The 26737-nt window shown below is 39.2% G+C and overlaps 1 protein-coding gene across 1 annotated transcript in view; it reads left to right on the forward strand.

Annotated features, from left to right (window-relative positions):
* Window positions 1-7201: 7201 nt before the first annotated feature.
* The window catches only part of FARS2 (phenylalanyl-tRNA synthetase 2, mitochondrial), a 192804-nt gene continuing 173268 nt past the window's right edge, over window positions 7202-26737 (forward strand). Inside the window, exons 1-2 of the mRNA XM_010000915.1 lie at window positions 7202-7832; window positions 20669-20828. Of these exons, the coding sequence (XP_009999217.1) occupies window positions 7215-7832; window positions 20669-20828 (778 nt within the window). The 5' untranslated portion in view covers window positions 7202-7214. The remainder of the gene's footprint in view (window positions 7833-20668; window positions 20829-26737) is intronic.

Consider the following 26737-nt stretch of genomic DNA (forward strand, 5'->3'; position numbering starts at 1 on the left):
TGAGAAGGGGAATTTTCCTTGATTTAACTGTCATGTAGGTATTCAAAATAATTTTTTTCTTGCTGGAAGTTTCTTTCCTCTGCATTTTTAAATTTTGTCTTTGTTCACCAGTCTTTTTCTGTTCAACTAAAAATGGCTTATTTGGACTGTTCGCCTTAAACTTCTGAATTCTGCATGTTACAGAATTTGGTGTGTTTCCATCTTCTAGAACCAGAAGTCTAAATTTGTTTGCCCTTGGTCTTTAATTTCTAATGTCAATTATTCTGTATAATTTTCTCTTTAATATATATATATACACTCTCTGAACAATTCAGAATTTTGATGTACCTGATTATCTTGCTGATCACAAATTCCATTTTGTGGATACTCTACTGAGCTGCTTAAACCAAATTTACAACAGGTTGTCCTGAAACTCGATTATGTCAATTTTTTAAAGTCTTATACCAGTGAGACAGCAGAGCTACAGAGTTTGCAGGTATTTTGACTACTGAAACACATTTGAAGCGCATCTTGAGGAGTATTATCTTCTTAGTAAGTGGGAAATTTACAGATAAACCTGGACAATCTTGGAGTGACACTGTGTAGCAGGGGAAACTTAGAGCCTGTAGCAGCTTTTGGAGGATCACATGGAGCACTGAAATTGTTTGTGTCATGTGAATATGACATTTGTCATTGTTTGCAGTATGCAAGTGTGCTCTCAAGTGATGATTATTTTAAAACTGGTGCTGGCCCGAAGGTCCTTTCCAAAGTGTGTTCTCTCCAGTGTCTTACTACCCACTGTGACTATATTAGCTCATCCTGCAGTCCTGAAGAATGGTGAAGGTGGTTGAAGGTGTGCCTCAGAAGTAAGGACCATGTTTTCTGTTCTTGCCTTCAGGTGCTCATGTGTGTAAGATCACGAAATACTGGCCTCTGTCCAGACAATAGACATCTTCTGGATCAGTGAAAAAGATGGTTATTAGTATCTTATCTTTCATATTTAAGGAGGGCTTGCATATAACACTGTCAGAAAATATAGTCATACCTTATCCCAGAGAAGATTTTTATTTTTATTTTTCTCTCTCAATATTGCTAGCCTCAAAATGTTGCTGAAGGCAGCATCATGATTAATGTATTACTATTGGAAAGCAGACAGCAAGTCAGCTTAAGACACATTTTTGCTTTGGTTAAAAAAAATAACAAAAATGTAAGTTATTCTGTATGTTTCCTGGAACTTACTGATAGATTATTAACCAGATGAACTCCAAGTGCATGAAAAAATTAAGAGCCAAATTTTTGAAGGCTATGTTATCTTTCCTGGTGCTTTGTAGTGCATGCAATATTTTGTTCCATTGGGTGTTTAGCCATCATCGGGGACATCTGGAAATGTTCTGCCCTTGGAAGATCAGATTATAAAATTGATCCATTCTAAGTTGTCTGTAAGGCTGCTTCAGAGGTCTGTGTGTATAACACAAATTCAGTATGCTCAATAAGAGTGGAAGTCTGGTGTGCAACAATATATCCACATTTTAAAATGAGCTTGAAAAAAAAATCTGAGCTCACAATTAGTATTGGATGCAAAATAATTTGTTATATTCTATGCAATGTAGATATGGTCATGGCAATACAATGATATTTGCGGCTGTATGCCTACATAGTTTTCAAAACTAAAATTCAATGCTTAGCTAAATTGCTAAGCAGACTGGTAAATGTCCAATTTTAGCAGCTTAGCATATGTTTGTAATTTTTGTTTTAACATATGCTATGTTGGTTGAACTCCCCTCTCCACACATGCAGTAGATAAAAGCTGTCACATCACAAAATGGTGGCAGCCCAACTTTTCTAACATTTTCCATGGCACTTCAGAGTCTTGCATTAATTAGCTATTCTTGGATAGGAGACAGACTCTCATCTTTGTGGAAATTTGGTTTTCAGCTTGTCATGTACTTCAGTTTATTTATGAGGTAGCCCATCTGTGTTTCTGCAGCCATAAACAGTAAAAAGCACAGGGCATACAGAAAAGTGGTCAGCAAGAGTAAGGATGCCCTTGGTTCAAAGAAACTAATATTTAGAAAATGGCCCTGAAAGCAGACCTGTTTGGTTCACTGGTGGGCTCTCATTTTCTTGAACGAGAACATTCTCTCTCTTCCACTTTTCTAGGAGAGGTGGGTGAATAAAAATGCTGTTGTATAGGCCTTTTTCTGTGTGCTGCTGAACTACCCATCTTATCCTCCTTTTTCAAGGTAAGTGTAAGGAGGAATTCCACTGAGTGTACAATTCTTTCCTAAACTCCAGTGGAGTGGAGGCGATTTGTGACAAATGCTACTGCAGCTGTGATAATGCTGTCTTAATCCTTGCTGCACTGTGACATGGAAACCTGGATTTATACACAAAAGCACATGACTTGACAGTAGAGTAGTATGATCCTTTGTCATATCAGACTTCCTTTTGCAAGTGCTTCAAAATCAAGGTAGTTTTTTACATTCTGTGTGCTGTTTCCCTGTGGTTAAACTCCTGACTGTGGTGTACTTCTATGTGTTTAATTTCTACTGTGGTGCTGCGAGATGGTTGGTTTTCTGTGTGGGATGAAGGAACCTTGCCCATCAACTGAAACAGCTGTACAAATGGCACCAGGACTGTGGTAGAGGACTAACATTGCCATGTGCGGTCACATCTGTATCTGGTCTATTCACAGCATGGACAAGGTATTTGCCTGTTGATGCCTTCATCCCTGGGTGGCTTGGGTGCCACATCTTGCCCTCTTCTCAAGACTTCATACCTATATGCAGTCATGGTTCTAAATATTTTGCCATAATATAAAGTATTATAAGTATACGAATATAACATCATCCCTATCAAAGATCTGAGTTCTTGCAATTGCATTAGACACCTCAGTATGCATCTTAAGGTACAGCGAGCCCATGGAGCTTCCGAGGAACTTTTAAGATACCCAGCAATGTGGCAGTGTTCAGGTAATAGAAGATGGTGGGCCTGGTGCTTGTACGTCCACCTGCAGTGCTTTGAGAATCCCCACTGGGAGCTGCTTGTGGGTCAGCCTTCCAAACAAAACCCTATGTTAGCTATCAGCTGTGAGTCAGAGCCACTGTCGATTCCATAGCATGTGACCCACCTGGTAAGGCTGCTGGAGTGCTTTGCCATCATTGGATTGTAGATGCCAGTGGTGATTGTTCAATATTTATTTCCCATTTATGTGTTTGTTTTCAGTTACAGGTTCCTACAGTTCCTGTAGGTTACAGGACCTACAACTGCTGTTTGGCATGCTGCAGCTGTTAGCTGGCTGACAGGCTTTGCTGTGGGATTCAGGTTTTGTCAGTGTGCACAGAAACTAGTTTCATTTTACTGCCAAATAATAAGCATGATGGAAATAAAGGAATAAAATGATAAATATAAGCTGTGCTTTTTCAGACCTTTAGATAGTCTATTGGAAAAAATTGTCTACTTATTACAAGTGAACATAAGTAATTAGTGTATCCTTAACAACAGTTATTTATTTGTAGCAGAAAGGTGAAGAGATTTCTTTATTTTCCAGTGTTGCTCTACTCTCTGGCAAACATTTATTTAATTTTAAGGTTTCTTGTCTGGTGGAGGGAGTGTATATATGGCTTTTGCCTTCCTTCCCTATGGTTTCTGTCACTCAATGTAATTTGTCACCAGCAGAGCTGACCGAAGTCCAATACCATTTTTCTGTAATGATCCTGAAAGTAGCTGTACGTGAATCTGTGGTGGGAGATGGGAGCAGAACAGTGTTGGTGAAGGACTTCAGTGTTTCTGGCTCTTGTGTGATACCATGTCAATGACTCCTTGACTGCTTGTTTGCTGTTGTTTGTAGCACTTAGATGTTGGATAACTACTCTGATAACATTGGATAAATGTAACTTTTTTTTTCCTTACTGCTCACAGTAGATTTTGCTTTAGAATAGTGCAGATAGTAATGCAATTTATTTAAAGTATAAACATAATGTTAGAGTGAAAACTCTGCTATAATTTCATCTGTAGGCTTTTCTTCCGTAGAAGTCTGTGAGGAGTATATATAAACTTGGTCAGAGTAGCATTTCTGAATTATGAGAAACCGATAAACAAATACTGAAAAACATCAGGTAAGCCCTTAGAGATGTATGTTAGTCTCCCTTAAAAATCATGAGTCTTAAACAAAGAAGAGTCTCCCCCCTGCCCAACATTTGAGGTTCATGTTCTAATTTCTTTTTCCACAAAGTTATAATGATGAGAAATTTCTGATATGGTTGTATGCCTCTCAAAGGAATGGTATTTAGGAAAGCAGCAAACATCATGAATCTCCCGATAGTCACGGGAGTTTTTCGTACGTTACAGTTACGTATAAGTTCTGAATAAAAATTTTAGAAAAATAAATTTATGGGCAGATGGTGATATTTACTTAAGGGAAGCTGAATTCATTATCTGACTAGAACTGGGTATTGCAAGCAGCTGTTTGAGAATGAGAACTCACTTTCCATGAAGGAGAACGTATGTTTGGGGAAAATGGAGCCTCTTTTCAAAATGTAAGGCTATCCCTTGGTTAGTCTTTGTCAGAGAGCTTTCTGATGCGTATGTGAATTCATTTATGGAAGAATCTTTTCAGTAATGGCCAAGAACCAATTTGGTGAAATAGTTTTGCAAACTCTTTAAAAACAAAACAAGCCCCTCCAAAACTCAGTCCTTCTTAAAAGCTTCAAAACCAGATTAAAGTTGTAGCTGCTCTTTTTTTTCTTAAGATATTTGAACAGAAAAAGGGTTAAACCAAATATTTACTAATCTTATACTGCCCTGCCAAATTTAACTTGCCTTTAATTTCATTTATTGAGATATGCAATTACTTCAGGAAAGAACTTGTAGTGAACATCAGGCATAAGGCAGAAGAGAGAAAACCAAATATGAACATTCCTGTTATCTTTTACAGATATATTTTTCTGGGGAGTCTGTATTCTGGAATGTATCTATTCTATTTGCCTATCTATTTCTGGAGTTTAAGAGTATGAAAAATAATCTTGTTTGTTCTTTTTTTACATTTGTTTCTCTAATGTTGCTGTTGAAAGCTAGCAAGGTACTGCTAGTGTAGATACTAATCCTAGTGTAAGGATGGAAAGCTATCCCTTGAAGACTGTGGTCTGCTCATTGCTTAAGTCATTGCTTCCCCATTTCTTTAAGATGACTGTCACAGGAATTTCTTTCTCCCAGGCAACATGTGTCCAGGGATTTCTTCATTCATAGAGAAATACAAACCAGTTTCTTGTTTGGAGCAGATACCTTTTCCCAGTCACGTAACTTCTAATACCTCTGTTATCCTATTCTCTAATAAGCAAATAGTAATGCTTAATTATTTTAGTGCAACCTGTGCTAATCTTTGTAAAGCCCAGCTATAGATTTTCAAGTGATTTTGCATTTCAGAATGGGTTTATGTATTTGGAGTAACTGAAGGGCTTGTGATCCTCAAAACTCTTTGGTTTTAGAATTATCTCTTAGAACACTACAGAGTAAAGCAGCTGTGTACATGTGAAGCACAAAGCCTGTTTGTAAACATCCTGTATAAAAACGGATGTATAAAAATCCTGTATAAAGATGGCCCTTCAACAGAATATGAGTTAGAGAATCATGGAGTTGTTTGGGTTGGGAAAGATCTCTGAGATAATGAAATCCAACCGTTAACCCAGCACATTGCCAAGTCCAATGCTAAACTATGTCCCTAAGCACCATATCTAGATGTCTTTTGTACATCCAACAGTACCTTCAGGGACGGTGACTCAGCCACCTCCCTGGGCATCCTGTTCCAGTGCCTGACAACCCTTTAAGTGAAGAAATCTTTCCATATATCCTATTGAAATCTCTCCTGGCACAACTTGAGGCCATTTCTTCTTGTTCTATTCCATGTTACTTGGGAGAAGAGACTGACACCCACCTCGCTACAACCTCCTTTCAGGTAGTTGTAGAGATTGATAAGGTCTCCCCTCAGCCTCCCTTTCCCCAGTTCCCTCAACCTCTCTTTGTAAGACCTGTGCTCCAGACTCTTCACCAGCTTTGTTGCTCCTTTCTGGACTCACTTCAGCACCTCAGTGTCCTTCATGTAGTGAGGGGCCCAAAACTGAACACAGTATTTGAAGTGTGGCCTTACCAGTACCAAATAGAGGGGGACAATCACTTCCATACTCGTGCTGGCCACACTATTGCTAATACAAGCCAGGATGCCCTTGGCCTTCTTGGCCAACTGGGCACACTGCTGGTTCATGTTCATCCGGCTGTCAATCAACACCCCCAGGTCTTTCTCTGCTGAGCAGCTTTCCAGCCACTCTGCCCCAAGCCCGTACCATTGCACGGGGTTGTTGTGACTGTCAAATTCAGTTGATTTGTTTAGCTCCAGTATCTTTCAGAATCTTATAATTTCATTCACTTTCCTGATATTTGTCACTCATCCCTCTTGATACAGCAGTAGAAGCTGTCGAAACAACTGTTCTGGGAACATACGGAAAGGGGTTTATGTGCTCACCCCAAAATGCCAACGTTGATTCTGGCTATGTGGAGCCTCTATTGTGTATCTTTTGCAATGCTTACATGTAAACTTAATATACTGTTTGAATATAAATATATGCAGTCTGGAAGTGGTTTGAAAGGTTAAACTGGTTTTGTTTGGTGTTAAGTAAGAATTAGTGATGATTGCATAGTATGTGCCACATGCTTCTGGTTCATGTGGAGTGCCTTCTGTAGCTCCTGCTAATGGGGGAGATGGTTCAACAATAAATTGATGCTTGAGGTTTTGTTAGAAGCAAGTCCCTGAATGCCAAAAGGCGTTGCTGAATTTCTGAGTTTCTCATAAGTAGTGTTCAGTTATTGCCTCATATTTTAACTGGATGAAAAATACTCTTTCAAAGAAGGCCTGATGTTTAGTCAGCTGTGAAGTGTATCAGTACCTGGAATGGGGTTAAGGCTAAGTAGGTAAGGTTAAGGTAGAGTCATTAATACTGATGCACTGATGCAGAAAACTGATAATTGAATAAGATATCCTACTTAAAGTTTGATCACAAGGGTATTTTCTCTCCTTTGCAGTCAAAATAGTGTTTTTTTAACGCAACTTTGTCATACAGACATTTGCATTTCATTTATTCCCAAGATACTATGAATTCTTGCAGGAAGATTGCAGCTCCTAACTCAAAGGTTTTACCTTTTTTTTTTTTTCTTTTTCTTTTTAGATCATAAAAGAGTTTGCAATGGCAATGCTCTGGAAATTCATGAGAGTAGCAAAGTATTCTAAACCAGCTTTAGCAACAAAAGGAAAGGGAAGAGGAATTCCCACCCGTTCAAGGCATTCTTCATCCAAGTCTGAACCTTCAGATTTTGCTGCCAGCACACCCTGCCCAAATACTGTGGAACTGCTCGGTAAACCTTATCCTCAGGATGACTACAGCAATGTCACAGAGAAGATTCTTTCCAAGATAGGAAAGAACTTGCACAACAAAAAGCATCATCCTTTGTGGCTAATCAAGGAGCAGGTGAAGGACCACTTTTACAAACAATATGTAGGACGTCGTGGGACTCCGCTCTTTTCTGTCTATGACAGTCTTTCTCCAGTGGTTACAGTGCAGCAGAATTTTGATAGTTTGCTCATCCCACAAAACCATGCCAGCAGAAGGAAAGAGGATAACTATTACTTGAATCGTGATCACATGCTAAGAGCACACACATCAGCTCATCAGTGGGACTTGATACACTCTGGCCTAGATGCCTTTCTGGCGGTGGGAGATGTCTACCGCCGTGACACAATTGATAACACCCACTACCCAGTCTTCCATCAGATGGAAGGAGTTCGGCTCTTCTCCTGTCATGAGGTAGGAATCCTCTAGTTGGGGTGAAAGAGATTTTGAGTAGGTTGCATGATCTTGTATTTGCTGTAAGCAAAGAGCATGCACCTAAACATGGTACAGCAGCACGTCTTATGCTGTACATTGATAAAGATGAATTGATTGATTGATCATGTAGTAATACTTTTAATTTGACCAAAATATAGGTGGAAAATACTGAGTTTGGAAGCAACTGTAAACCTTCCCAGAAAAATATCACAAAATAGAAATACAATATTCATGAAAGCATTACATTAAATGAAACAACTTGTTTGGCTAATGATCTGCACAACTCAATTCTAGTTCTATTACAAGTCTCTTCTGGTGAGGTCACTACCAAAAAACTGTCATAATAATACCTGAAGGACTCATGGATGTGAGTAGTTGCAGCTATAGCCAAAGTGAAGTTTTCCATCACCTTTTTCCTTTTAATAGCTCCAACATTCTGTGCATGATTGTCTTTTTAAATTATTAGTTCCATTCTTCATCTTATCCTACAGCTGCATTGAAGTATTAATCTGTTGCAACTGATTGTTATGGGTGTGTGATACACTGTAAACTCAGAGTCATCATAGAATGTTTTGGGTTGAAAGAGACCTTAAAGATCATCTAGGTCCAAACCCCTTTGCATGGGCAGGGACAGCTCCCACTAGACCAGGTTGCTCAAAGTCCCATCCAACCTGGCCTTGAACACTTCCAGGGAAGGGGCATCCACATCTGCTCTGGGCAACCTGTGCCATTGTCTCACCGCTCTCACACTAAAGAATTTCTCCCTAATGTCTAACCTAAATGTACCTTCTTCCAGTTTACAGCCATTCTCCCTCATCCTATCACTACATGCCCTTGCAAAAAGTCCCTCCGCAGCTTTTCTGTAGCCCCTTCAGATACTGGAAGGCTGCTATAAGGTCTCCTTGGAGCCTTCTCTTCTCCAGGCTGAACAGCCGCAACACTCTCAGCCTGTCTCCACAGGAGAGGTGCTCTAGCACGTGGCCCTTCTCTGGATTTGCTCCAAGAGCTCTGTGTCCTTCCTGCGTTAGAGGCATCATCTAAAAAGCTCTAGGTAGATGTCCAAGACTCTCGAGTTTATATATTTTGTTGGCACAGCTTGCATGTTCTGCAAATGCTTGGGTGTCATTAAGTATTCTGCTGCATCATTGATCAGCAGTAAACATAAGCCAGTTTGTTTTCCAGATAGTAATTGATTTGTATAATTTGTGTATGCTTGTAGCAGTACTGCCAAATTCACATTTCTATAACTAAAACTAGCTTATTCGAATAATACTGAGATGTAGACCATTCTTAATGTGGTTGCCAGTGGGTGACAGAAGCTTGGCAGGGAAGCTTGGTGGGCTTGGATCCCTGGAGGAAAACTTGGGTAATCATAGAGCACTGCTTTTCTCGCTGGTGGAAAGGGTTCATGCTGCCTGCATTGGTGTTTCCAACCCCATGGTGTCACTGCTTCTTCCATTTTGAAAACATACCTGCTTCTGCAGATGTCTTGTGAGCTAGGTGGTGTCAAATAACAGCTTGCAATAGCTTCTTTGGTAACCACGAAATGGAAACCTTGTGGATTTATCCAATATTTTTTGCTGTTCTCCTCCCACAGGCCTGTTTATTAATACAGTTGGGGTCGTTTGAAGAGAAAAATGTACAGTGCTGCATAAAGAAAATACCATTTATTAGTGCTTTTTTTTCATGACAATTTTTTGTACTTGAGCAGGAGTTTTGTCATTCGGGTGGAAAGATTTTATATGTCACAAAATTAAAACATCGACATTCTTGCAGGGATGGTCATCAATCTAATTATTGAAATTATTTTTAACGAGTATGCCCCTTAAGAAATGTTGGTGCTGAGAACAGATTATTTCTTTCTTATATACAAATTTAATAATAGTAAAAATAGTGTTTTAATTACTGGGAAGAAAGTTACAGAAATGTTCGCTGACATCTTCTATCTGGAAATACATGATGTGTAGCAATGTGATTAATTGCATTGTAGGTTGCTTGTTTCTTTTTCTCTTCTTTCTTGTTCCCTGGGGAAATGATTGAGATGTTACTGGAGAATGCTAATAGCTGGTGAGTTTGAGATTAGCTGTGCACTGGAAAATGTGTCTGTCTCTCTAAAGAATGAAAGTCCAGTTGACTTTCTATACTGATGAAGAAGGAATAGTGGTATGGTATACAGTTTATAAAGTTTTGTTTACTGGGCAACATGCATGAATTCTAAACCTAAGCCTGATCTACAGCATCCTTTTTAGCTTCCATTGTAGATTAAATACCAGTAAGAGTCTTGCAATATGTGGAACTTCTTATAGTCATCATCACAAGACCCTTGTGGAAAAAATGGAATGTGTAATTCTGAAATTTCACAGTGGACTGTTTCTATATTTTATATTCTGTTTGCCTGATCAAAATATACTAAATGTAAATAATTCCAGAAGGAACTATCTGAGCAAAACAAAGACTAAATGAAAGTAATACTACTTGAGAGAAATATTTTTATATTTTTGTAGTAATTTATATGCCCATATTTAAGTTGTAACCCACTGAGCAGAAATGTGTGAATGTCAGGCCTGTTAACTTTTCTCAGACTTTTCATTCATAACCAGACTGCAGTCTCTGGTGAGAGGAAAACTGCATAGTACTGAGGATAAGAATCTTCTGAATTAAGGGAAAAGGTGTTAGCTCTTAGCTACAAGGCGTAGGTACATTTCACCTTATGTCCAATACAATGATCTTACATGCTATACTTAGTTTACTGCTCAGCTCTTATTCTTTTGCCCTCTCAGTGAAAGTGGCCACAGAAGTAGAGGTGGTGAGAACAAAGCCCAAAACATATAGTAATTTTATAGGACATTAAATTTAGGGGAATTTAACATCTCATCTGAGTTTGGGAGAGGGGAAAAAAAAGTCATGTCATTCTCAGCTGAAATTTTAGCCAGGATAAGAAAGATGTAGAAAATACCAAATTTTGTAGTCAAAGTTAGGTTAAAAATTCAGCCCTGTAACTGAAATGTTTAGTATATTTCTTCATATAAAAATCAATACACTGGAAGTAAGAGCTGGGAAAACAAATAGTTTCACAATTTTGGTGTTTAACTCTGAGATACTTGTAAGCTATTTCCTTCTTTGACAACATTGTTTTTAGTAAAATCATAGAATGGTTTGGGTTAGAAGGGACCCTAAAGACTATCTAGATCTCTTAATCTGCTGGCCACACTTCTTCTCATGCAGTCCAGGATATGGCTGGCTTTCTGGACTGCAAGTACACATTGCCAGCTCATGTTGAGCTTCTTGTCCACCACCCCCAAGTCCTTCTTCTCAGGGCTGTTATTGATCTGTTCTCCACCCAGCCCGTATTTGTGCTTGGGATTCCCCTGACCCAGGTGCAGTGCCTGGCACTTGGTCTTGTTGAACTTAATGCAGTTTGCACAAGCCCACCTCTCAAGGCTGTCAAGGTCCCTCTAGATGGCATCCCTTCCCTCCAGCACCATCAACCACACCACACAACTCAGTATCATCAGCAAACTTGCTGAGGGTGCTCTCAATCCCACTGTCCGTGTTGCCAACAAAGTTGTTAAACAGCACTAATCACAATTCTGACCCTTCAGGAACACCACTCATTGCTGATCTCCACTCGGATATGAAACTGTTAACCGCAAATCTTTGAGTGTGACAATCTAGCCAATTCCTTATCCACTGAGCTGTGCATTTGTTAAGTCCATATCTCTCCAATTTACAGACAAGAATGTCATGTGGGACAATGTCAAATGCTTTGCGCAAGTCCAGGTGGATGATGTCAGTTGCTCTTTTATCCATCAACACTGTAACCCCGCCTAGGGGCCACCAAATTTATCAGGCATGATTTTCCCCTAGTGAAGCCATGTTATCAGTCATGAATCACCTCCTTATTTTCCATGTACCTCATTGTAAATTCCTGGAGGATCTGCTCCATAATCTCACTGGGCACAGAGGTGAGACTGACCTGTAGTTCCCTCAGTCATCTTTTCCCTTTTTAAAAATGGGACTTAGGGTTCCCCTTTTCCAGTCAGTGGGAACTTCACCAGACTGCCACAGCTTCACAAAAATGATGGATAATGACTTAGCAACTTCATCCACCAGTTACCTCAGAGCCCATGTATGTATCTCATCAGGTCCCATGGACTTGTGCACCTTTAAGTTCCTTAGATGGTCTCAAACCTGATTTTCTATGGTGAGTGGGTATTCATTCTCCCAGGCCCTGCCTTTGCCTTATGTGACCTCGGCAATGTGACTTGAGCACGTGCTGGTGAAGACTAAGGCAAAAAAATAAGAGTACTTCAGCCTTCTCCATAATCTGGGTAACTAAGTCTCCCATTTCCTTGTGCAGAGGTAATACATTTTCCCTGTTTACTTTTTATCACTGACATACCTGTAAAGCTTGTATTTGTTTCATGGGGGATGGTTGATTATTTTTGTAAGAGAAAAGTAATCTATGATTCAAAGATGGTCAGATAACTGGTGCTTTTTTTGCAGTTTTGTATAAGTGCAGATATTAAAGTACTAAAAAAAATCCCATCTTCCAAACTAACCAATTGCTAAAAGTTAGAATAATTCATGCTGAAATTTCCCATAAACTTTTAAAAAATGTTCTTGGACTGCTCTCAAAGAACATTTGCCTATTTAGAAAGGTTTTTTAGTATATTTTAAAATGTTTTATATCGTTATTACCTGAATGTAATATATAGAAGAGTTAGAAACTAACAGAAATAGTTAAAAGCAGTGCCAAAATAGCTTCCCAAATTTGCTTCAGAATTCTAGACATGAAATGAACTGCTCTTCTTAAATAGTACTCCGAAATGGTATTTCTTTTGTATTCTCTTCCTCCAGCATGCCTGTTTTTATTCTAAAAGACATACAGATACATTTTTTTCCTTCTATATTGGAAGGCTTTTTTATTTTTTTAATCCTTTAGGTTGGCAATATTGTAGTCAGGTTTGAACTGGCAAACTTTTCAGAGTGGATTATAAAAGAAATTATTTCAGTGCTATGCTGTTGTCTTTGGTGCAGTTTGTTACTTACTACAATTTATGGAAAGGAAAAAAAAAATTAAAATCTCAACTAAATGGCACTTTGTGCATTTTAGCCAGCAGAGGGAGCCGATATAAACCCAATGGCAACCGCAGAACATTTTTCTGTTAACGTTTACACATTGGAAGGAGACTTCATGAGGTGTTTTATAGTCTGCACTGAATTACACATAAATTTTAAGGGGAACGGATGTGAAAATATAGAAATTGCTCCTCTAATTTAGTAACCTCGTTCCAATAGAGGCCAATACTAGGTTGTTCAGATGAAGAAATTATGCTCTCATCAGGCTCATTTATGCTAACATCTGAAAAGTATAAATAGGGAGAGTTAGAAGAAGTAGTAGGGGTACATCTTTATTCTCGATCAGCATGTTTTTGGAGAAAATAGCAACTTTTTTGTTAGGACAATGGAATACCATAAATAGTCCAGTTAAAAAGAAAGACTGCATCTCCAAAGCAGTATCTAAAGTTAAAATAAATAAATAAATTCCATATTGTATCTTCATAGTGTTTATATCCTGAAATATGAAGACTCTTTTCCTAGCTAATAGAAATGTAGATTTTCTCTTTTTCATATAAATATGTACTCTTTTCCTTGTCTTTTCTTACTTGTGTCCCTTGCCCATTTTGTTTGTATATTACACACAAAAGAAGTTGCTTTTATCCTTTTCCTTACACTTTAGGATTGGTGTGAACATCTGATTGACATACATCTTTGTTTACACTTTGACTAAAAATTTAAAAAAACGTAAAAAAATGCATGCCATCTGAGGTTTTCAGTTGCAAGACTAGTGTACCACTAGGTTTGACTTCTCCAAAATGCTATGTTAGTTCAGCTTTGGACACTGTGCCGCTTCTGTTCTGACATTGTATCAAAGGAAAGCCCCTTCCTGTCTTGAATCACTTTTTTTTCTTCCTTGCATGCAAAGGAATTGGAATAAATTTACAGTGTTTCAGGGATCAGCCCCTTATATGGAGCATTTAGAGTATGTGTGAGGAAAATTTATGTTGAAAACATCTTATACCCTGCAGTAAGTAGGAGTCATAATAGCAGTGTTTAGCTAAGCACTGAGGAACAGATAGTTAAAAAGGCTTAAGTGGTCTAGGACTGATATTTGTAGCCCTTTGCAACCTGAGGTTAGGGAAAAGCTTGTCCAAGGGTGATAAAACACCTTCAGATCAGTCTGTGGGTATCCTCTTTTCTGTGTGTTCTTCTGATTTGGCTGATGCTCCTGTTTCAGCAAGCAGGGGTCTTTAAGGATTGTGTGAGAAGTTGGATATGGAGAGTTGTGTATTGGTGTGTCTGTCCACCTGACTGAGGGCATTTATCTCCTATCCTGTAATAGCACGTGTGAGTCAGAGGGAATTTGGGATTTTCTCTCTGCTTGGAGATAATAGTATTGAATTAGAGATCCAGTCAGCTTTTATCTGAAGGTGTCAAATGGTACAGGTTTTACTTTAGGATGATGTCGTGGCTTGGGCCAAACCTGACAACAAAGAACCGGCCATGTGGCTGCTCACTCACCCCCTCACCCTCCCCAACACATACTGTGGTATGGGGGAGACAAAGGCCAACTAGAAGCTTCGTCAGTCAAGACGAAGGATAAGGACACTCACCATTGACGGTCATGGGCAAAACAGACTCAACTTGAGGAAAAATAATTTATCACTAATTAAATGCACACAGAACATAGACAAACCAAAGACAAGTGCTTAAATACGTTACCCCACCCCTCCCTTCTTCCCAGGCCCAAATCCCTTTGGTCCCGGCTTCTCTCCCTCCTTTCCCCCAGCAGCACAGGGGGACAGGGATGGGGTTTAGAGTCAGTGCATAGGCTGGTGGTTCCTGCTGCTCCTTCCTCCTCAAGGAGAAGGATTCCTTACAGTCCTTATGTTCCTTCCGGAACAGTCACCTCCCCTGGTGTGGGGTCCTCCGTGGCTGCAGATCCAAGTCAACAGGCTGCATCTCCACACCTGCTGCTGCCTTCAGGGGATGCTCCTCCATGTTTCTCCTCCATGGGGTACAGGGGGACAGCCTGCCATCTCACCATGGGCTGCAAGGGAAATTCTGCTCAGGCACCTCCTTCCCCTTGTTCCTCACCAGCCTCGGGATCTCTGCTCTGGCACTGCTCACACCTCTCCAGCTCAGCTCTTCCTCTGCTCCCTCTGCTCTCAGGTCTTATATCAGTTCTTGCATATGTTAATCGCGGAGGCACATCTATTGTCTCAAATGGCTCAGCCTTGGCCACCTGAGCTGGGGGAGCTTCTGGGAGCTTCTAGTAGCTTCTTACAGGAGCCACCCCTGGGGCTTCTCCCCACTACTACCATGCCAAAACCAAACCAGCATAGGGGGACATCTCCCAGATATCTCCCTAAATGCCAGCAGTTGGTGGGCCTGCATCCCAGGCACATCCAGGCATGGGAAGTGTTGCAGGCTTTATGGATCGGGTGGAATACCCAGCTCAATTAGCAAGCAGCATGCATCACCTCAAATCTACTGTCTCTGAGGTGGTGGTTGTGATGGTTTTGAGCAACGCATCAGTCCCAAGTAGCCTCACAGATGGTTCTCCTTCTCTCGGGCAGCAAGGAGGAGCCTACAGGAGGAGGGGCACCTGAACTAGATCCACCATAGTAAGAAAAAATAACAGTTACTTTGCTATTCTGACGTGAATTTATTGCTTAAGCTGAAATTTGGCTGAGTGTTATGAATGAAGGGCCTGGGTAGTTCAGGTGGAACTGACCTTTTTCTTGTGGATATCTACCTGAGTTGTGAATGTTCTATGATTCACTGTTTTCCAAGTTGTGGTGTATAAATCATGCCATACTAAGTAGAGATTCACTGATCTGAGGACCCATGTTGTATTCTTCAGGTTTTTTAGTTGAAATTTTGACAGTGAAGGGCATCAGAAGGTCTGTGAGATTTTCTGAGTGGTCTGTGATCTAGAAATTTTGAAAGCCACTAGTGCATCTTTTATTACAAAGACTTTATAGAAAATATTTTTTTCAAAGTTAGTTATACTTTGTGTCCTATCCAACTAAAAAAATTAATCTAACAATGATTTTCAGACTGTAGCCATTAAATCTATCCAAGGTAATATTTAAATCATGCAAGAAAAAAATATCAAATGTCTGCAAGTATATTTGGAAAGTCTGAAGTGCTTAAATATAAAGCAATTCCTATTGCCACAGGAAGAGAAGTCTGAGTCCTGTCATATATATCTCATTATAACTTCTATCTGTGCAATAGTGTCCTTCTTCTTTGCTGTTCCAAAACATCTGTCTGTTTTTCCCTTAAAGGTGGTAATGATTTAGTATTTTGTTTATTTTTTTTAACACTTTGTTTAGTTTTTAAAAACCCCATGAAACATCCAAAAAACCCACAACCTTTCTTACTGGAATTGGAGGACTGAAAACTGAAGGATCCAGAAATTAAGAGTACCACTCTGCAAGCCTTGTTGCTTGAAGTGATTTTTCTTAATTTCTCCCAAAACAATGGGAAATATGCAGTGGATATTCAGTAGAAGGCATTCTGTCATGTGGACAATGGGCTGTGTATTCCTTTGGCACATGAAACTGCCTGGGTGGGAGTGCAGATTTACAAGTTTCATCCTCTTGGAGGCCAATTGGGACTGACATCAGGTTTTCTTTTTGACGAGCCATTTTCAAGCAGCATCATCATCATCATCATTCCTGATCCATCAGTTAAGCGTTACAGCACATTAAAAATGTTGTGGAAATGGTTTGCCATTTGTAAATGGATTTAGAGTGCAGCTGTTTGTTTATTTATAGGGATATTCATCAGGGATAGAGAGTCAAAATGTATTCGGTGTGGCAAGGTTGAGTGCTGCCACATGCAGATCCTCATGTAGAGCTAGTCTTAAGTGCCAGTTTGTGAGTATAAGTACATGAGCATTATGTATTCATTATCTTAATTGCTAGTGTATGCGTGACTGGCAGGAGGAGGATACAACTGCATTGTGGAAAGACAAGATGTAGTTTCAGATCTTTCTGATCTTAAACTTACTATGAATGCCATCATGTTTACCGACACTTAATCTTGGACTGAATGTTAAATGTATGGATAATAATAAAGTGAAGTGAGATTGAAAGAGGTCTGTCAAGTGACTGCAGAAGTGTTGGGGTCTTTACTGAAATCACACAGGTGACTTCTGCCCTCCATGCTAGGGTGAGAAATACCATGAAGTGCTTTTAAAGCAGTGTAGCTCTGTTTGTAGTTGCAAAATTAAAACCCACTGCATTCTGGCCATTGCATGTCACCAAATTTAACTTTATCCTTATTATAAGCTAAATTGTGAATAAATTTCATGCCACATGGTAAGGTCATTTCAACTCCTTTCTGCCTTCTCCTTTGTCATGCAGCATCAGTCAGATATGCTGATAAATCCTGATTTATTTATTTATTTTACTTCTGAATGGCACAATGTTCAATGTTTTGCACACCTTCACTTAGAAAAAAACCTTTTTGTCGTTACACTAGACAGACACAGGTGCTCGATTTATGTCTATAGGAAATTTATTTTCTGGTAATAGTAGTAATAACTGATCATATTCAAAGCAATAAACAATGCATTTTATTTTAGTCTGCACTGAAGGAATAAATGTATATAAAATGTTGGCATCTTGGATGTGTCAGTGTTTTATGCAAGACTGTTAGATTTGGGTTTTTTTTCATTTGCTCATATGTGTGCTTGAGAAGAACTGATATCAGAAGGAGGCTATTCTTCATTTTATTCAAGCTTTGACTTTCTTGGCTTTATGTATGTAGAAATACTGAAGTGTTTCTACTCCAAGACATGTACTTTGCACAGTTCAATCATTGTAATAGTGAAATTGGTGTATCAGTTTAAAGCTGCTCATATTGATATAGCAATGTTCATGAATGAAACAAAAGGAATAAATATTAATACACCTGCAAGGTGTATTTTTTTTTTTTTCCTTTTTTTTCAGTAAACCCCATCCTCAGCTGTGCTGGAGTTGACAGGAACTCATGGAGCTTCTATGGAGAACACCGAAGTGCCTCTCAGTGCCTTGACTGTTTCCTTTCTGCTGTCTTTCAGGGATTCCCTTAAGATTGTGATTTCACAGTCTGTGCAAACTGGCATAGATTCATGCCTGTACCAAAAGTGGCTCAGCCACATCCCACATGCCAGCATGTCTCTTGGTGCTGCCAGTATGCTGGTAATTGATGACTGAGCTGAATTTGGCCATGTTCATGTCCCTCAGTTTCTTCCCTTCACCTGGGTTACTTCTAATCTAGATCCATCTCTCAGCCTAGCTCACTGCATTACCACAAGGACACTTGTCCTGGCATGGAGAAGGAGATGGTGTATATGGCTGGTTTGGCAGCATGAAGAGGCCAGTGGGTTAGAGGGCTGGGGTATGACTAAAATTATTTACTCTAATGGTTCTTGCACATATTTTATTATCACATCTGATATAATCTACTAAAATATTTTTTTGCTTCAGACAGTAATTGTAATATCAACATTTCAGGATTAGTACAGTAGTAAGAAAAGGTACTTCTGTGTACTCGTTGGTGCAAGTGCCGTATTTTGAAGGCAGTGTCCAGACTTTGTTCCTTGCAGTGGTCTGGAGAAAGTTTTAAGCTGGGGGAAGAGGGGAAGAATGAAGGGCAAAAGAAAGTAGAGAGTTTTATGTTCTACAATACTGCTGATGGGGAAAATAACAAGTTAATCTTCTGATGGGTAAATACAGTGTATTCTAGTCCAAAGGGAGAAAAATCTCTGGTTTACTGAGGGTAGCCTCTTCAGTCAATAGAAAGAAAAAATAACTGCCTGTAGAGGGCAGTTCAGAGCAGGAACCTACCTGAGCCACTCCAGGTTCCTGTGGGAAGGAGGCTGTGTCTGTTCATTGACCACCCCGTGAGCCTAAGACGATTAACCACTCTAGGCTAATGTTGGCCTCGGTGAATAAGCCCCGGCTTTCAATACCACATGCTGACAGTAAATTAGTTATAGAGTATCATCTACTTCTTCCAGCCAGTGTAGAAATAAATGCTGGAAGGAAGAAGGGGGTTTAATCTTTCAGGTGAGCACTTGAATAAATAATCTGTTATTTAAAAGTGTAATATCTAATTTGTCAGGCTGCCACCTTTTGATTAGTAAAGGCATTTTTGCTGGACTGATGGATAATAATTTTATTATCTTTTTCCTTTTTAAAATTTTTGTATTTTTCTGCAGTGCACAAAGCAGATTAATTTGAGAGATATTTTCTCAGTCTGCCAGCCAAGTCTCTTTCTGACTAGCAATACAAAGTTAAATGCTACTGATGGTGTTGTGTTTTTTTCCCCCTTCAATCCATATTGCTGCTAGTTTGTGTGTTATCTAAACTCCAACTCCTTCTGCATGCATTTTAGATGTATGAAACCTGCTGGAAACTAGTTCTAATTATTTGTGCCCAACATTTGTAGGCTATCAGGTTCACTTGAACTTTTTTTAGTAGCATTTAGTGCACTGAAGGCATCAAACTGCAATTAACACAACTTCTGTGGGCATCTGTAAGTTGTTAAGGTTCCACGCTGTTGGTAGCATATCTTGAGTAAGATCAAGTTATGCTGGGAGGCTTAATGTGAAGAAAATTTCGATGTGTGTTTTTTCCTTCTGTGTGTACTTGGTTGACTGTGGGAAGGTGGAGAAAGAAGAGAATGAAAGGGGACTAAAAATACTTTCACTATGAGCTCTCCCTATCCTCCAGACTTAAGAGTTGTTTTTTGCACACCTGTAAGGATTTCCAACAAAATTTCTCTTTGGAGTGTAAAACTGCCTGCCTGTCTTCCGAAGACACAGAACCTTCATTGATGTGGTTTAATGGGAGTATTTTATAGGTCTCTCTGAGAGGATGTAGATTTGCTAGTTTGTGTCTGTCTGGGGTCACCTGGCCAGAAATTAACAGGAAGGTACAGAAAACAAATCTTCAGCTTGCAGCAGATGTGGTGGAGAGTGATATCTGCTTGGAGAGCAAATCTGTAACATTCCAAATATAATCTGCTCCTGTGCTTTGTATTTTGTCTGGAAACCCCAAAGGAAGACCATGAATCCTTAAATTACCCACCGACAAAATTCCTGTACACAGAAAGGTGCTGTGTATGGGAAAACACAGGAGAATAGTAGTTCTGAAATGAATAAATGTTACCCAAGATAAATAAAATATAAGCAGCCTTAAAGTCTCATTAAACTACCAGTTGTTGTTTTGGTTTCATTTTCTTTGTTATGTTGTTTAGGGTTTAGGTTTAATTTTTTAAGTTAATTTGATTACAACTTTAAAAGTGTTGAGTTTTTTTTTGTCTTTATTTTACATCATTCAATTACTAAAAAAATTGAAGCTGTGCTAAATGCCATTGTGTATTGAAGGTTTTGAGATATAATCTACATATACTGTACAATGTAATTTGTTCTGCATTAAAACTTTCAAAGTACTTGAATCAGAAAAAAAAGAGATGTTTTCATTATAAAACATTATTTTCCTGTATCTAATGCTACTGTTTAAAGATATGGTACAGAAATAAAAAAAAATTATTGTTTGAATATTTCTGTTGTTGTGATGATTAATCTTTGTGTTGAGTAAAAAGAATTTGTATAAAATCACAGTCCATACATTTGTTTTTCATGGTGTAGACTTAGCAGGTAAGATTTCTGCTTAAAACTTTATTCTCTTGGGTTTTTTTAAAAAGTCATTGATGCAAAACATGGGTGTTTTTGTGGTTTTTTTTTCTAGTTGTTCTCCAGCATTAAGGATGGTGAAGGCTTGCAGTTGTTTGAGCAAGGTCATCGGACTGCACACAAGCAAGAGTGTCATACCATGGAGGCAGTGAGGCTGGTGGAGTTCAACCTGAAGCAAGTGCTCACAAAGCTCATGACTCACATCTTTGGTGATGGTAGGTTCTTGGACCTTTTTTCCTGAACTGCTGATGGCTATAGCTATCTGGACTTTTGGGGAACATTTTACTGAATAATAAAAACAGAAGGTTTAGGGGTGATGTTGACAGCTGATACACTGAAGCAGCCATGCAGGTTTTTTCTGATATGAGTTACACTAATTTTAGGAGCCTTCATTCATATTCTTTACTATTAAATTTCTGTCTTAAGTTTGGTCAGAGTTCCATCCCAGTGTCTTGCAATGTCAGAGTCACTGACTATTGATTGACCTTTTGGCTGTGACCTGTATTTGTATTTCATTGTTCTTTAATCCTATTATATCCACAGCTTATAAAATTGTTGAATGCAGCCCAAGGTGCCACAGACACTTGTCTCTTTGTTTTCCTAAATACTGGTGGACACAGTACTGTGTGGAATAATCAGGTTTCTGTGAAAATGTTGTGGTATGCAGCACGTCAGGGTTATGTAGTGGGCATGAACACAGGTAGGGACATGTGCCGGACCCAACTATAGGCACTCATCTGGCAGAAGCCATGTGTTAGGGTAAATGCAGTGTATCTGTTGGTGAGGATCCTCCAAGTTCCAGCATGAAGCTGCAAGGGACCCCTTCTGCTTTGTCCTCATGGGCCTCCTGGTCCCCAGAGGGACAGAGTATGGATGCGGCCTCACACCTGGGGATGCATCATTTTGAGTACTGCTGGGGAGAGTGCAGGGCAATGATCACATCTCATGGCAGTAGCATGGAGAAGGGAAGGGGTACTTTGCTGCTTTGCTGCATATAAATTACACCTTGCAGCTGAGGGGAGACAGTGTTTGCTAAGTGTGCAGCAGGCTGAAAAATAATTGGGTTTTGATACTTAGAGTGGAATGAGGAAGGGTAGTGAATGTCTGTGTATATGAATGAAATATCCTCTCCTCAGAAATACCTGCTTTCAGTTTCAGGAGCTAAACTTACAAATGGCTCAACTCAAAATTGCTATGTTAATGCTATTTCCTGGCAAGAAGGTTGCTTTTCTGAATTGAATAATTTTTTTTGTTTAGGAAATACTGGATAGTAGTATAATGCACAGGATATCCTGGCTACTTTCAAAGCTTTTGTAAGATGCCCACTGCATTTTGAACAGTACTTCCAGAAGTGCATTGATAATGGTAGCAAGTCCTATATATTACTGCTTTCATATTTTTCTGAAATTGTAAAGTTGAATTTAAAGTGAGCAAAACTTTTACCAGTTTTTGTTCTATGCCACCTGGACAAAAAATGTTGAAGTTTGTGAGTTCAGATTTTCTTGTGGTTGTATTTTACTTAACAGTGGCCTTTCGAAACATACAAAATTAGGATCAAAGTGAGTAATAGTAAGAATTATATTTCTAGATCAACCTCAGATGTTGTTTCAAGTGAGCAATTCCTAGGAGTTATTAGTGATCTTAGATTGCAATTACATCCTTCTCTAATGGTTGCACTTGAAGCTTCAGTATGATGGCTATTATAAGTTCTTCTTACAGTCCACACAATAGCTAGAAAGACACTTAAAAAAAAATATTCCTAATTATTATAAATCTACAGACTAAACGTAGATGCTGTCTTCTTATTATAAGGTTTTTAAGGATTTTCTTTTTCTATATCCCCACTATTTTTCCTGGAATACATAGAAAATATATAGTTAATAAATTAATTAAATGTAATTTTCTTCCCCCCCCCATTTCATGGAAATATTAAGCTCTGTCCCTGTCACCTTATTGATCTTCGTGTATGCTATAATAAAAAAAAAGAAGGTAATATTCAAAGAAGCAAACCTCATGCTAGTCCCTGGCATGAAACACCTGTATGAGATGGGTGCAAGTGAGCTGGGGCACACATAATTAAATTTGGTTTTTGACAGCTGTCATCTTTTTAACTTTCATTTTACTCTTCACCTTACACAACACTTTGATTACTTTTTTTGTCTGAAATCCTGTAGGTTTTACCTTAACACTTAAAATGTATTTCACTATATGTGTTACTCTTAGAAAATTTCTGTATTTTTCCTTCATGTGGATATTCCATGAGGCCCCATGTTCTCTTAAAAGCAAAAATTTCATTCCTTTTATACTTTACATCTGTTGTATGCTTTACAGCCTGTGCTGTCAGCAGAATAGTACAGTGAAGTTGCACATGTTTTCTAGCAGGATAGCATGATCATATATGCAGTAAGCTACTGAAATGTTGCATTGATATACAACCAACCGTTACTCATAGGCAGATTGTTTGGATTGCAGGTTAAGTCTACCATGAATACACAGACATGCAACTTAGTTTTGCATAAACTAGCTTAGTCCTGAAGTCCTGGACTTGGGTAGCTGTGCTTCTGCAGTGCTTTTCTGTGAGTTTAACAGCTCAGGGCTCAGCCTGGAGAAGAGTAGGCTCCAGGGAGAACTTATGGCAGCCTTCCAGTACTTGAAGGGGCTACAGGAAAGGTGGGAAGAACTTTTTGCAAAGGCCTTTAGTGATGGCACAAGGGGTTAATGGTTTTAAGGTGAAAGAGGGTAGATTTAGATTAGATATTGGGAAGAAATTCTTCCCTGTGAGGGTGGTGAGACACTGGCACAGGCTGCCCAGGGAAGTTGCAGATGCCCCATCCCTGGAAGTGTTCAAGGCCAGGTTGGATGGGGATTTAACAGTCTGGTCTAGTGGAAGGTGTCCCTGCCCATGGTAAGGGGTTTGGACCTAGATGATCTTTAAGGTCCCTTCTAACCCAAACCATTTTGTGCTTCTGTGATAGATTGAGAATCTCTGCAGGAAGCTCAGGTCACTGACCTTACTTTTTTTCTGTGGGTTTTTTTGTTTGGTCTGTGGCTTGGTGTTGTGTTTTTTTGTTTATTTGTTTGTTTTTTTCGGGGGGGGTGGTGGTGTTTGTTTTTGTTTGTTTGTTTGTTGGGTGTTTTTTTGTTTTTGTTGTTCTTGCATTTCAGATATATATTGCTCTAGATTAGTGTACGTAATACCCGTCTGATGCCACACTATCACCATACTTTAAGGTTGACAGCACATGTCAATAAATAATACAACAAAACTTGCTTAAAAATCACAAGGTTGTCATGAGGAAGGTCAAAAGCTGCAGAAAAATCTGCACCTATGTTTATTCCCAGGTTTGTTTTTTTATTTCTTCTTGACTTTGCCAATAGGCAAAGGTATGATGGATATTAGATGGGAAAGATCTAGAGCATGAAATCAATTGTCTTAAGTACTTGACAGTGTTAGATAGTTCTTTCCATGACATTTTCTAGTGGTATGCTGTGTCTGATTTTATATTCTACAAGTGATGATCTTTCAGTTTCTTTCATAAGATTTTGCTGTCAGGAAGCTATTTCAAAGATTACACCTAGAGATCACATTTCTTGGTTTTCCTCTATTACTTCCAGATATGGTGCACACTTGAATTCCAGTAATTTAACTTACACCTCCACGTCCACATATAGATCTGTCACTGTAGGAAGACTGTTCTGTCTCATTTTGGTTACCTTGTTACCTAGAAACTTGGGGTTTTCTGAGGTTATCTGTCTTGGATTTCTTTATAAGTTAGTCAGTCTTTCCCAACTCCAGCTCTTTCTTCAATCTTTCTTTAGTTTGCTGAAAGCTTACTGGACCCTGAGAGATTCAGAAGTAATCTTACTATAGCAAAGAGGTAGGAAGGACTGTGTGCTGCGTTCTCTGCTTTGTTGCTTTACATTAAATGGCCCCAAATTCACTGCTCTTCCATATTTATCTACCTAATTCCTAGGCACCCGTAAGACAAGGTGGGTAGGAGAGTGAGTAATGTCATGCTTTGATAGTTCTGCCACTCCTTTTATACTTTACATCTGTTGTATGCTTTACAGCCTGTGCTGTCAGCAGAATAGTACAGTGAAGTTGCACATGTTTTCTAGCAGGATAGCATGATCATATATGCAGTAAGCTACTGAAATGTTGCATTGATATACAAACAACCGTTACTCATAGGCAGATTGTTTGGATTGCAGGTTAAGTCTACCATGAATACACAGACATGCAACTTAGTTTTGCATAAACTAGCTTAGTCCTGAAGTCCTGGACTTGGGTAGCTCTGTGCTTCTAGTGCTTTTCTGTGAGTTTAACAGCTCAGGGCTCAGCCTGGAGAAGAGTAGGCTCCAGGGAGAACTTATGGCAGCCTTCCAGTACTTGAAGGGGCTACAGGAAAGGTGGGAAGAACTTTTTGCAAAGGCCTTTAGTGATGGCACAAGGGGTTAATGGTTTTAAGGTGAAAGAGGGTAGATTTAGATTAGATATTGGGAAGAAATTCTTCCCTGTGAGGGTGGTGAGACACTGGCACAGGCTGCCCAGGGAAGTTGCAGATGCCCCATCCCTGGAAGTGTTCAAGGCCAGGTTGGATGGGGATTTAACAGTCTGGTCTAGTGGAAGGTGTCCCTGCCCATGGTAAGGGGTTTGGACCTAGATGATCTTTAAGGTCCCTTCTAACCCAAACCATTTTGTGCTTCTGTGATAGATTGAGAATCTCTGCAGGAAGCTCAGGTCACTGACCTTACTTTTTTTCTGTGGGTTTTTTTGTTTGGTCTGTGGCTTGGTGTTGTGTTTTTTTGTTTATTTGTTTGTTTTTTTCGGGGGGGGGTGGTGGTGTTTGTTTTTGTTTGTTTGTTTGTTGGGTGTTTTTTTATTTTTGTTGTTCTTGCATTTCAGATATATATTGCTCTAGATTAGTGTACGTAATACCCGTCTGATGCCACACTATCACCATACTTTAAGGTTGACAGCACATGTCAATAAATAATACAACAAAACTTGCTTAAAAATCACAAGGTTGTCATGAGGAAGGTCAAAAGCTGCAGAAAAATCTGCACCTATGTTTATTCCCAGGTTTGTTTTTTTATTTCTTCTTGACTTTGCCAATAGGCAAAGGTATGATGGATATTAGATGGGAAAGATCTAGAGCATGAAATCAATTGTCTTAAGTACTTGACAGTGTTAGATAGTTCTTTCCATGACATTTTCTAGTGGTATGCTGTGTCTGATTTTATATTCTACAAGTGATGATCTTTCAGTTTCTTTCATAAGATTTTGCTGTCAGGAAGCTATTTCAAAGATTACACCTAGAGATCACATTTCTTGGTTTTCCTCTATTACTTCCAGATATGGTGCACACTTGAATTCCAGTAATTTAACTTACACCTCCACGTCCACATATAGATCTGTCACTGTAGGAAGACTGTTCTGTCTCATTTTGGTTACCTTGTTACCTAGAAACTTGGGGTTTTCTGAGGTTATCTGTCTTGGATTTCTTTATAAGTTAGTCAGTCTTTCCCAACTCCAGCTCTTTCTTCAATCTTTCTTTAGTTTGCTGAAAGCTTACTGGACCCTGAGAGATTCAGAAGTAATCTTACTATAGCAAAGAGGTAGGAAGGACTGTGTGCTGCGTTCTCTGCTTTGTTGCTTTACATTAAATGGCCCCAAATTCACTGCTCTTCCATATTTATCTACCTAATTCCTAGGCACCCGTAAGACAAGGTGGGTAGGAGAGTGAGTAATGTCATGCTTTGATAGTTCTGCCACTGCTGTTTCTCCCTGAACATCCACATGTCTTCTAAATCAAACATGTTCTGCTTTTTCTCCTTAACTCTGTTGTACTGGTGTCTCCTTGTGAGTGTGTGGAGATCTATGAGTGTAAGGAGGTTAAAAAAGATAATAAATCATTTATTGAGGACATGAAGGTCTGGCTAATAATAATGTGAGCTAACATAGGTTTATGGGCAGCCAGCTCCTGTTGGCTGCAAGTGAGATGAATTAGCTGAAGCAATGAGGTGCACAGTACTTAAAAATCAACACAACTCTCAAGTGGCCATGGCTCAATACCTTCTCTGCTCCTCAGTATCACTGCCCACCCCCACCTCCCCCCTCCTC

Source organism: Chaetura pelagica, unplaced genomic scaffold (assembly GCF_000747805.2).
Source record: "Chaetura pelagica isolate M959 unplaced genomic scaffold, ChaPel_1.0 scaffold104, whole genome shotgun sequence".
In the NCBI taxonomy this organism is placed as follows: domain Eukaryota; kingdom Metazoa; phylum Chordata; class Aves; order Apodiformes; family Apodidae; genus Chaetura; species Chaetura pelagica.